This window comes from Zosterops lateralis (genome assembly GCF_965231275.1).
Source record: "Zosterops lateralis genome assembly, chromosome: 11".
Classification (NCBI taxonomy): Eukaryota; Metazoa; Chordata; class Aves; order Passeriformes; family Zosteropidae; genus Zosterops; species Zosterops lateralis.
In genome coordinates this window covers 14,873,604-14,886,375 of record NC_139771.1, presented here as the reverse complement: position 1 = coordinate 14,886,375, position 12,772 = coordinate 14,873,604, and the positions used below count along the sequence as shown (strand labels likewise).

At 45.5% G+C, this 12,772-nt stretch overlaps 1 protein-coding gene across 8 annotated transcripts in view; it reads left to right on the top strand.

Moving 5' to 3' along the window:
• Window positions 1-12,772, top strand: part of CADPS (calcium dependent secretion activator) — a 207,514-nt gene that overhangs the window by 71,825 nt on the left and 122,917 nt on the right. For all 8 annotated transcript variants that reach the window (XM_083869747.1, XM_083869743.1, XM_083869746.1 and 5 more), the window contains exons 5-6: window positions 4,222-4,458; window positions 6,721-6,842. In XM_083869747.1, coding sequence (XP_083725873.1) covers window positions 4,222-4,458; window positions 6,721-6,842 — 359 coding nt within the window. The remainder of the gene's footprint in view (window positions 1-4,221; window positions 4,459-6,720; window positions 6,843-12,772) is intronic.

The following is a 12,772-nucleotide window of genomic DNA, read 5'->3' as shown; positions in this document are numbered from 1 at the left end:
GAATCCTGTTGACATCAGTATGGCTGAGTGTTATCCTTACCTTTAATCAGATGCTCTGAGTCACTGATAAAGCCCTAATGGGGCTGAAGTCATTTGGAATGATCTATCTGGCTGTTCTCAATAATCAAGAAACCATTACTACAAGGCAAAAAAAACGATATAATCAGAGAGACAAGCTCAGTCTAGGGACCTGCCTTTCAGCAGCAGTCCTCCCAACACTGAGCTGGGCCCAAATTAGGATTTTTTTATAAGAAAGGTTGTATCAGAGCTGTTTGCAACCACACTGTTATGCCTGGGTGTGAAAAGCAGAGCATGTTGATTTATAGTCAGGCATTAACAATGGTGCTGGTGGAGCTTGCACAGCTCCTCCTCACTAACACCTCTGTTAAGCATCTGCTGCTGTTTTGTCTTTGGGGACACAGGCTGTGGTTTTCCCCACTTCACTGATAAAATTAGTGAGATGGCCCAGGACCACATGGCCAATCAATGGTGCAGCAAAACAGCAAACTGACTGTAACTGTTTTGTTCAACATTTGGCCCTTTGCCACTTCATTCTTGTCAAGAAAACCTACAGTACTTATTTGCAGTGAAATGTAAGCCACTGCACTGAGCGCAGCTGCTCTAGTTCTGAGATGGGTAGCCAGGCCCTGAGTGCCAGAAAAAGATTGCCTGGTTTTGTTATTTCATTTTCTCTTTATGGCCTGTAGAACAACAATATGCATGATTCAATAGCAGCCAGCAGAAGCCGCAGCTTCATGAATTATTTTTTTGCAAATGAGAATTTGCCATTTCCGTTCTTCCCCCAAGGATGCTGAAAACAAACCATGACACTGCTGGCCATCCTAGAGAGAGTCAGGGGGAAACTCCTCAACAGAACCTGACATGTCTCTGTGCAGAATTCAACCTTCAAAATACAACAGTGCAGGTTGGAGGGTGGTTTAGAGTAAAAGGGACTTACCTGTGTTCCAGTTGGCAGCTGGGGATATTTAATCTCTGTCATGGCACTGCAGCAGACTTCCTCTTCAAAATGTCAGGTCCCACCAGCATCTGCCTGCGAGAAACCTTGTTCTTTCAGATCCATGAATACCATATTTTGGAAGCATCCAAATGACTTTTTAAATCCTTTTCTGCAGTCTCCTTTCGGGGCAAGGCTGCTTTCCCTGTAACAGAGGGCAGGTTCACAATTCAGCTCAGTGAAAGGATAGCATTTCCAATTTTATCTCCAATTTGCAGCTTTTAATACAGATTTGCTACACAGGGAGGCTTACAGTGCTTGTGAAACCAGCACTGAGGTGTCTATCTTGGAGATTCCATGCTCAAGGCAAATTAATGCCTTGATAAATTAAGAAATTCACACTAGGACATTTGCACTTCAGAGGCAGCAAAGGCTGTGGAGTCTTATGGGACCAGTGGCTCTGCAAGGCTTTGTCTGAGCTGTTGTGTGACCTTGAACAAGTCACTGTTGGTGCCAGCTTTCCTTCCTCTGGATACCAGGACACAGCTCTGGGTCTTTTTGCCTTTCCATGTGCCCAGGAGAGTGCAGCTCAGTGCAGTACTAGGCAAGGTCCCCCACTGAGCCTGGCTCCATCAAAGCACATCAGCCCAGCCTCGGAGCCAGGCTGAGGATCACGCTCTGTGGCAAGCAGATGTTTTAAAGCTGAGTCTGGACAGGCTTTTCAGTCTGCGTGTTGTACTTTTCCAGCAGATAAATAGAGCAGCATTACAGCTGAGAGCTGAGTGATGCCAAGGCAGACGTATATTTTTCTCTGCAGTAGCAAGTGCTCTGCTGTCCTGTGGTGCCTTTTCCCCCTCCCAGTCACCTGGCCTCAAGGAGAAGCATGTGTAGGGACAACCAAATGAGACCTTGTGCTGACACTACAGTGGTATGTCTGTCTGGGGCTAGACCCACTCTACTCCAGCCTGCTGGGCAGGTCATTCCTCAGTATCTTGACTCTGCTTCTCTCCATGCTTGTGCCTCTCTCTCTATTCCTGATCCTCTCTCTGCTCCCAGTACATGGGGAGGTGACTAATGCCCTTTCTTGCTGTTGTCTGCATCTCTTGATAGTGTTTTACTCCAGACTTCCCCCAGCTTTATCTCCAGTCTGATGGGTGACTTGAGACCACATCTGCATCTCTGTGTTTCCGACATCTGTTAAATAGCCCCAGTTAAACTGTTATGCATCACTTCAAACTACATTTTTAGCCTTAATATGAGAAGTTGCTGGTGGCACACAGTGAAATGTCTCAGTCCTTGCTGCACTGCTGAAGAGGTTTGTGAGGCCAGTGCCAAAATTGCAGTCCCTGGAGAGATGGATGACAGCAGGGTAAAAAAGCAATAATGTCTAAAATCATTGCTGCAGCAGCAGTAGTTCTCAAAATACACAAAACAGTTACGCTTTTTTTTATTTTTTTCCCGAGGGGTGTCTTGCAACTTACATAATGCACCGACAATGCAGGAGGCTGATAAGGTAGTTTATTTCACTTTAGGTCTAATTTACATGAGGTAACTGCTTCCCAAGGTTGAAGCTGGAAACAGATGACTATACTTCAGCTGCTTTGTGTGAGTGCTGCTGTGAGCTCTGCTTGTAGTGGGCAAGATCTTGAGGACTGATGCAAAAACTAGTGCAGAGGGGAACTCTTTCAGCAACCTGACGACAGTCTTCTAGAAGAAACATGACCTTGTTTTCTTTTCTAGCATACATTTTACAAATGGCTTTTTACAGCGTTGTGAATTGCCACCAAGATTGTTTGCACGTCAGCCTTGTGTTCTCTGGCTGCAGATGCTGCCTCACTGTCTTACACCGTGCACAGTGTCTTGTAACCCACTGAGACTCTTGGATCCTGAGCAGATTCAGGCCATGGAAAGAGTTGTCAGAAGATGTAGAGCTTAGGCTGGTGATGGGCAGCAGTTCAAAGCTGAGAACATGCATTGAGGAACATCATATTTTACTCTCACTGTCACCCTTGGTTTTAGAGTTTAAATTTCCTGTTGACAGCAAGCAGCACTGGAGGGTCTCACAGTAGAAGGTTGTCTTCTTGTGGGGAGGCTCAAGCCTTGACAAGTAGTAGAAAGGCTGTTTTACCCCTTCCAGTTAAGACCAAACGTTCCTGCCCACACATGGCTGATTTTCCCTCTTTGGGCCCCTTTCACACCTAGAAACCTGATGAAGCAACCGTTCAGAAGTGTTTTAAAAAGAGTTGGCACAATTGGGAGACTGGAAAACAAATTTCTCACTTCCTCTGAATCCTTATTAAGTTGCTGTTGGTCACAAAGTTCAGTTGAGATCTGGCCTGGAGTGTTTGTAATTGAGAATGCATCCATAGGAAAAAGCCTATTTGCAGATAGAAAAGTCAGTGAAATGCAAGTGCATGCAAGGTACAGGAAAGCTGGACAAGCACCAAGTAGTAATTCAATGAGAAACTAGCAATAATGTTTCTACATTACTCAGGAGGAAACTGTAATTTGTCATCTGGTTTGTAGGAGTTCCCTGCTCACAAACCTCTGCAGATGCTTGTCCTAGGGTGACTTTATGATGCTTGTATCATCTGTTCCGTTTATGCTGGATATTAAGTTCTACACCTTTAAGATTTGTTCTGAGACCAAAGGAGGGAGAAGAAGCGCAGAGTTTGTTTTCAGAAACTGCACTTGCTCCCCTGCGTTCCTTCTCCTGGACTGTGTTGTCTGCAGCATGGACAGTGGGAGAGAGAGCTCTCTTTTGCATTTAGTTAGTCTTTAGCTAGCTGAGGCAGAGTAGTTCCCCAGACTGTGGCTTTCTTTTTCGTGGAGCTGATCAGCCCTGGTCTGAAAACCCAAAAAACCACCAGGAGCTCACACCTGTGGCTAGGGATGTGGCATTTTCCAGCACAGGAGGGGCTGATAAGAGATTGAGCGAGCTGTCCCCACAACAAGGACTATCTGAATTTTCCATCTCTTCAGAACAGCGAGAGGTTTTATTGTTTAATATAGATTTTTTAAATGCTTGTAGATACTTTACTTGTTAAATAAACAGGTTTTTTCCACCTTTCTCCAAGGAAATATTTTCCTGAACCAGTTGGGGGAGGGGACCACTTGAATCTGCTTTCTAGAGGGACCCCTCTGGAAGTTTTCTCCCAGATTTGCCCTAAACCGGATCACTGCTCTTGGGGGATTCTCCCACTGCAACAAGTGATTGTTGATTGTCCACAAATATTAATTCTCTTGTGTTTGTTTCCAAATCCAAGGAGCGCAAGTTTCCCAAGTTTGTGTCCAAAGAAATGGAGAACATGTACATTGAGGAGCTGAAGTCGTCTGTCAATCTTCTGATGGCAAACTTGGAGAGCATGCCTGTGTCTAAGGGAGGCTCCGAGTTCAAGCTGCAGAAGCTGAAACGTAGCCACAACACCTCAATAATTGACATGGGAGAGGAAAATGAGAACCAGCTTTCCAAGTCAGACGTCGTGTTGTCATTCTCCCTGGAGGTAAGCTACATGCACACAACAGTCTGCAGAGTTCATGGGAGTAAAAAGCACAGCAGCCAACTTCTGCTCAGTTCAAATTTAGATTAGGTGGAGAGGGATGAGTAGAAATCGCTTTCTGTTTACTGGAAGCTTTGGCCTGTGATTAAACACTGTGTCCTTTCTGGTGTCTCACTACCTTGTTGGAACAATTTGTGTTTTGTGCACTGTCTGGCATTTTGTGATGGCATGTATCAAATGGCTCAGAAATCTGCATCATTAACTGATCTCTTCATGCAGTTTGTTACTAAGTGTAGCCCAGTAACCCTGAGCCTGTATTCTTCACAAAACCAATACAATAATGCAACACTGTAAATATCAGCATGTTTAACTATTGCCAACTAGAAGGGTTGCTGTATTTCCCTGCGAGAATTCCTCTTTGAAGAATTATGAAAAACTCCTGGGGTTTGAATTCACCCAACAGATTGGTTTGCAGTTTGTGTGGAAATACTATGCTGTGCTGGGTTGCTCTTAGCTCTCTGCTGCTTGCTGACTTTCTGCTCAGCACTCTGTTGAGCAGTTTGTGCAGCCCAGGGGAAGGCAGGGTGCTGCTGCTGCCTCTGGCATGGGCTGCCTCAGTCCTGGTGCTGCTCAGTAGCCGTTTTCAGCCAACTCAGTTGTTTTGTGCAAACACATTTGTGGTCTATTTGTGGGCATATTTACTTCAGGGAGTCATCGGCTCACCCGTACAGAATGGTTGTCTGTCAATGAGTGGGATTATATTACATTGTCAAAACAACTACCAGGATGGAGTCAAAAATGTAGGATGCAGAAAAATCAGAAAATCCTATTTTTGTGCGGTTTCCTGTTTATTTCTCTTCCTGGGGCGCGGAGTCTCTTGTTATCATGCTAATGCAAAACTTAACAACCCTGGTTGTCCAGTCTCAGAATTAAACTCATTAAGTGTCTGAAACCACCTTTATAGTATTCAGTTCAGTCTTATTTAAAACTAGGTCTGTGAACCCAGAGATGGTGCCGTCAAGAGCAGCATCAAATAAGGCTGACTTCTGAGCATTCCCGTATGGAGGAGCAGGGAACTATGACAAAGCAATAGTCCCCCCAGTGCAGAAGCTGTGCAGTGTGTACAGCTGTGTGTGAAGGGACACCCTTACAACAGGGTGTCACAAATGCAGCTGAACCCCATTTGGTGGGAAGTCAAAACCCAGTGAAGCACTGACTTCAGGAGCTGGCAAGTCTGAGCACTGCTCAGTGCACAGAACTCCTGCTGCAAGAAAGCTTTTACCAAAAATATGCACTCATCAGAGGGTTTGTGGAGGGAGGTTTGTGCCAGGGAGAGGATCCTCAGCTCCAGACAGATCAGAAGACTTGAGGAGAGGAATTTTAAACCCCTGTGTATATACTACATAAATAGCTGTAATAAAACATGAACAGGAACTCCCACAGTGATTCTTGTAGAAATGTTTAAGGTATGTGGTTAATGGGATTAATCACCTTTTAAAAAAAGAAAAGAAATTAATTACCTGCAAGAAACTTAAGTGGTGATTTCTTAATTAGAAAGATTTTCTATAAGCTAGATGAAGAAAGATTTTTTAATTTTTTTTAAATTTTTTTTTTTTTTAACCAGAGATGTAGAGTGGAAAAGGGGCAGCAGTTTTAAACTGGAAGAGGGAAGATCTAGATTGAGTATAAGAAAGAAAATGTTTTTTATGGGGGTGGTAGGACACTAGAGCAGGGAAGAACTGGGGCATATGTGTTTCATCCTTGGAATTTTTGAAGATCAGGTTGGATGGGGCTCTGAGAACCTGATCTACTGGAAGATATCCCTGCCTCAGCATGAAGATTGGACCACATGATCTTCAAATATTAACCCCAAACCATTCTATGATTAATATGGAAAATATACTTTTTACATAAGCTGAGTAGTTGTGTGCTTTTTTCCTCCAGATTTCACATATTAAAGCACTTCTAGATGGGGCAGGACCATGTCTGTGAAGCCCATCTCCTGAAGCTTGGTGCAGCCCTGGACACCCCAGGGTTTCAGTGAGCCCATGTGCAGTCAGAGGGAATCCTGGTCTCCATACAGACCTGGCTGGCTGCCACAGTGCCCACTCAGCCTGGGCAGTGCCACTGTCCCTGCCCACCTGCCCACCTGAACATCCAGCAGCATGTGAAGGACCCCAGCACTGGCTGACTCCATGGATTCAGCAGCCCCAGCAAGGTCTGAAGGAGGCTGCTCCTCTTACATTTCTCCTTCTCTGCCTGCAGGTTGTCATCATGGAGGTGCAGGGGCTGAAGTCGCTGGCCCCCAACCGCATTGTGTACTGCACCATGGAAGTGGAAGGTGGGGAGAAACTGCAGACAGACCAGGCTGAGGCCTCAAAGCCAACGTAAGCCTTGCTTTGCTTTTTGGTCTCTCCACCACGCTCTCCTCTGCCCTGTCTCTGCAGATAGCTCTGGCTCCTGCATGGTGAGGGCAGGACTCTCAGAAACAGAGGAGAAACATGGCCTTCCACATATGCAGACTGTTGTCCTGCAGCTAAGAATGGCTCATAAGCCCTGACTGAGGAGAATAAAGTGTTAATGAGAGGCTTATGTCTCGTGTAGCCATAGAGAGATAAATTTGTCCCTGTACGTAAGTGCTTTACTAAATAGGGATGGAGTTAAGCATGTGCATGGATAAGTACTTGTCTGAGAGTCCATCTGAACTGGTGCCATCAGGTATAGGTACATTATCTTGTCCTCACTGTCAGGGTTTTGGCAGTCCTACAAGAAGGAGAACAGCTGGCAGGGACACAGTCTGGCAGCCACAGCCAGAGGTGGAAGAGAGGATCTGGGAAAAGCTTTAAATGACTCAGTAAAAGCTTTATCTGAGGCCTCTCTGGCCCAGTCCCATTCAAGGGCAGAGTCTTGATTTGTCCTCTTTGACCTCGTCCCTAAATCCCCACTTTTGACCCCATACTTGGCCTTCTTTTAAGTGCCTACCAGTAGTGATTAGCCTTTATTATTTGGAAGGAGAAAATGATGAATGGCTTATTTCCTTTCCAATTTGTGGGATTAGTTTACTGGAAACACTATGGATTTGAGGCAGTTTTTCTCTGGATAACTGCAGAAATTTCACACTTAAATTCTCAATGTGCTTCCTCACAGTGGAGAATTGCTGAGGTGGTATGAAGTCTCCTCCAGGAGCAGGGAGCAGTGCTATTGGGCTCATATCCCATTCCCACTGGCCAGTCCTCAGAGGTGTTTTGCCAGGAGATTCCCAAGCTCGTGGAAGGAAATCCAGAACCACCTGGCTGCAGGACATGGGAGTGCACAAGCACTGCAGGCAGCTCAGGAGCAGTGGATGCAGGCAGGACAGAGCTGAGATGAGGATGTGCTGCCTTCCCTCTGTCACTGTCCTCTCACAGAGGCACAGAAATTGCTAGTGCCTTATGTCCTGCACTGCACTGGAGCAGCAGGAATCTGCAGCAAGCAGTTCAAAAACAATATTCCCAATCAAGGAAAGTGCTGCAGCCTGGCTGACTTTTCAAAATGCTTTGAAATCTGCTTTAGAGAAGGAAGGAAGAGAGCTGTGCTTAGAGCAAAATTTCCATGAGAACGTACAATTGTCACTATTTTAGGTATTCTTATTGCTTCAGTGGAGAAAGTTGGGCTCTATTTAGGGGAAATTGCTAGTATTCATACTGAAAAAGCACACTTCTCCTAGATTACGTGTACTTGTTTAGATTGGTCTGTTCATCCCACTTTTGCACACAGGGTCTTCCCTTCCATGCACAGTCTTCCTACTGCAAGATGTAGGACCATTTCTATGACAATTGCTTTGAAAACAAGACCTGCAGGAGTGAACTCTTTAATTGAGTGGGTCTTTTTATTATAATTAAATATACAGTGTCTGGGCATGAAGCCATCAGCCCTCAAGAAAGTGCAGCCAACACTGAGTGCTATGGTGTGATGAAAGTTATGCAAGTCATCACACTCATCCTCTCTCTGCACTGGCTTCCTGTAGAGGTGTGAGCCAGGCTTTAAGTCTCCTGGACTGCTCCAGCACTTGGGTTAATACCTGTGGCAATGGCTTAGGAGGGGAGTAGGTTTGGCAGTTGTATTTCTTGGGGGTCCTATGACCTCTTCCTTCCAGAACTAAAGACCAGCCAAGCTGAGGCTCTAGAATAACCTTCACAGAAACCAGAGGCTGTCACAAAAAGCTTGTCCTTGTTTCCTTACTGCATTAGAGGTGTTTCTTTCACCTTGCTTCCCCTCCCAGGCACAGCTGCAGAGATACAGGAAACCAAAGCAACTCAGCGTACCTAAGTTCTCCTCTTGAGAAGGAAAGAGAGAATGAATCAGATGTGACATGTTTGTCATCTTGCTTAATAGAAGACTTGAAGGCCCTCAGGTAGTCTGGTGATGAGGGCAGTGATAGAAGCAGCTCAGAGAAGATTTTGGTGCATTTTTTGAACAGTGCTGCCTTAGAAACAAAGGATTTATGGCCAGCCAAAACAGCCTTCTGAGGTGTTAGTTTAGACGCCTCAGTTGGGTCATCAGAATGACCTCACTGAGGTCATTCACACCATATCTGCCCCTGTACTTCTTGTAATAAGCAAACTACCCCTAAAAAAGGGAAGCAGCTCAGTGAAGGCATGAGGGACTGCTCACTTCCCAGCATCCCAGGATTTGTGTGCTTTGGCAGGGGATGCTGCCTGGCCTCAGGGTGAAGAACACTTGGGGATTTTGAGCCCCAGCACAATGAAACTTAAACACTGAAGCAAGTTACCTCTGTACATCCCAGAAGTTTTATCACTCAGAGGCTCCAAAAATGTGGGTTAAGCACCTGTGCTCAGAATATGCAGTGAATACAGTTCTGGAAGCAGGCAGCATTTTTAAACTGCCAGCCTTCAAACTGTTTGAAATTCAGCTTTGCCATTGTCTGGAGGCTCTACAGGCTACAAAAGGCTAAATTTCTCATAAGCATCAGGGGACAAAAATTACATTCGAACAGTAAGGTTCACTGGAAGGCTTCACTTTTCTATGACAGCCCTGTGTCCTGGGGTGGAGAGTGTTAGAGGCCACTCAACCTTGTAGGACATCTTTTCACTTAACTCATGGACTTGTTCAGTATATTCTCATGTGTCCTTGAAATGCCAGCCCTCAGCTAAAGCACCTAAGTCACAGCACACTGGTGATGGGGGCTGCTCTTCAGCTCAGTGCCATGCCAGGGGTTCCACCTAGCTTCCACATCCCTAATGGCAAAATGCTGTTCACCAGCCAGGGAAGGATTTCCAAAAGCACTGGTCTAGAACTGTGCAAGATTCTTCTTTCATCTTTCTGGTGCAAAACGAGCAGTTTCTGTTGTGACCTTGAAACTTGAATCCCGTTTGCACATCTTGAAAGAGGCAGGGCAGCAGCAGGGTTAGCAGCTACACATACCCAGCAATCAGATGAGTTGTTTGCAAGGAGTGTGGTTTTTGGCTAAATACTGCCAGTAAATACTGGCTTTCTATTTCTTCTCAGGCTTCATATTGCATTCCTGACATTTTAAGTCCAATCCCTTCATGTGAGGATTATCAGCCTTAGTGCAGATGCAGAGGATGGCACAGTTCTAGAGAAAGCTAGACCTGAAATAGCAAGGTTCATTTCAGATCAGGCTTGCAGTATTTTATTAGTAGTGCTTTTAATAAGTTGTGTAAGAAAAAGCTTTTGTGTATTATGCCCTAACACGCAGATGCCTCTAAAAGATATCTCAAATCCCAGTGTGAGAAGGATTTTACTGCTTTTTGTGCTGTTTCTGTATTCTTGCAGATGGTTGTGGGGTTTATACCTCTCCCTCCCTTCCCTGCACACTGGCCTGTGGTCTGTCCTCTGCATGTCTCCAAAATGCCCTTCCGGGAGCAGTATTAGTAGTGCTACTGTTTGTGCACCCTGGGAACAGGGTTGTCAAGGGGTTTGGGAATAGCACAAAAGATCCAGCCACAATCCCTCTGTCCTAAAGTCTCTGGAGAAATTGCTGGATATATTTAATTGCTGGATATATTAGTGACCTGTGCTTGTGGCAGTGGTCACGGTCAGCATCTTACATCACCTTTCTCTGATTTGAGCAGAGCAAAAGAAAAGAGGCCCAAACAACAGCAAGGACCTATGTGCCTTGTGAATAAATGCTGTAGATCCTGGATGTATTCTGGCACCCAGCCTCATTTTCCCCTGTCACAGTAGGGAAAATTGTGTGTACCTGCATTGAACTGAGCTGAACCATTTGGGGTAAAATGCAGTAAATACTGGTGGGGGAAGAATCTGCCCAACCTGTCTGTGTGTTTGACATGCCAGGAAGGGACAGGAGTATGAGCTGCTCCTCTGGAAGTGTTTTCATTTTGAGGTTATATATCCCCCTTGCAGAGCAATCTCTTCAGACCTAGTGCAAGGGTTGTGCAGTAACTCAGAGAATGAGATGTGAGGATGGAACTTGTTGTTTTCTGAAGGAGGAAAGACTACTCTTCATTGCTTGGGATTTTTTTTCCATGTAGTCTTCAGGATGTGCTGTAAGGCAGTGCTGGGGAAAGGACACTCAGTGGATCTCATCTGACTCCACACCATGTCTTATATTTGTCATGAGCAAGGGCTTGAGCCTTGTGCCCTTTCCAGAAATTTACTCTTGATAAAGTAATGCCTTTGGTAAACTTCTTAACCTTCCCCATCTCCTTTCCCTTAGCCACCTCCCTAGGAGATGGGGCTGTCTGGTTTTATCTTTGTGCTTGCACTGATGCTGCTCCCTGATTTGTTTCAAGGTGCTCTGACAGCTCTGCTGCTTATCTCTGCTGTGACAGGCTGCCCTTGTTCACATCCCTGCACCAAACCTCCAAGCTTATCACTCAGCCAGAGTTTTTGTTTCAAATTGGTGTGCCACATCCATCACAGCCCTCTGTCTGACCATGAAGAGGACCTGCAGAGCATCCTTCTTCAATGCTGTTTAGTCTCCTCCTCCTGCTGGGAGATGGGCACTGAGCAGCAAAGGGAGAAGCCCTGCAGGAAGGGAGGCTGGCAAGCAGGGATGCTTTCTCTGTCTGCAGAAGGGGAAAATCTGGTCTTTTCATTCAGGAATCCCCTGCCTCAGGCTCTGGAGTTTGAAGTGATGCCTGGTGGCTTTGCGCAGAGAGGACTGTGATAGGAGTGTTCTGTTGCAGTCAGTGTTTTGCTGCTGCAGTTTCTTGGGAGATGCCGTGAACACTCTCCTGTGGTAAAATGATAAAAGTCCTTCAGGGATGCATAAATTCCAAATGAGTATTCCATATTCCATATAACTGATTTGACTCTGCTGAACTAAGGAGTTTAATACGTTATGAGGGAGAGTAGAGTTTAATTCTTGATGTGCAGCCCTCAGTACAGCTGTTGTTGCCAAGCCTGTTAGGTCTCTTCCCGACATGGCAGAGCTCAGGCACAGGTGGCCTGAGGTGTGTGTGGCTACACAGTTTTAAGTAAACATTCATATTTAGGTTTGCATGCTTAGCTAAGCCCCATGTCAGCAAAATTTGTGATGCTGGGTAAAAAACAAAGCAAAAGGAAATTTTAGGAAATAGCTGCTTTCTTCTTGCTTTTTTTTCCTCCTCCTCACTCTTCTAATTGGCTTCAGCATTAACTATAAGCTGTCTTAATTACCCACACTGATTGGATTGCTTTTCCAGTGACATGACTTCATTTCACAGCTGTGCAGATGTTTGCAGCTCCTTCTCCTTAGGAAACCTCGAGGATCCTCAGGAATGTGTTAAAGCAGGTGACTGGGTACAGCAAACATCAGACACCATTGTTTGTGAGGTACAGTCATTGTTCCTGGGGTGAGGCTTTGGGCAGAGGGTAGGTCTGCCCCAAGGCATCTGTTAGGGGAAATGTCTTTCAGGAGAGGTCTTCAGCTTTGCTCTCTGTCAGCATGGGGCAGATGCCCTGAGCCTGGGCTAAGAGGTGAAAATGACAGGGACAGGAACTTCAAGGCAGTTGCTTTTAGCCCCTGTGTCTAAGGCTGAAGGGTACAAAGTGGTGTCCAAATACCTGACACAAGTTTTCTTCCCTTACAGCTGTTTAGCATGCCTAGGAGACAGTTTTCTGATGTAACTGTGCATGACTTTGCACCTGAAAGATTCTGCTGTTAGCTTGGTTTCACCTGCTCTTCAAGTCCCCTTCTGTGTGACAGTATTTCCATAATGCTCCTGAGATTTATGATGTGATGTTCCCATTTCTGAAAGTGGAGGCTGTGGACAAGTCATTAAGCACAGCAAAAGCTGCACTAAAGAGTTATTACCCGAGTGCAAGTATGTGATCTATTATGGGAGATCTT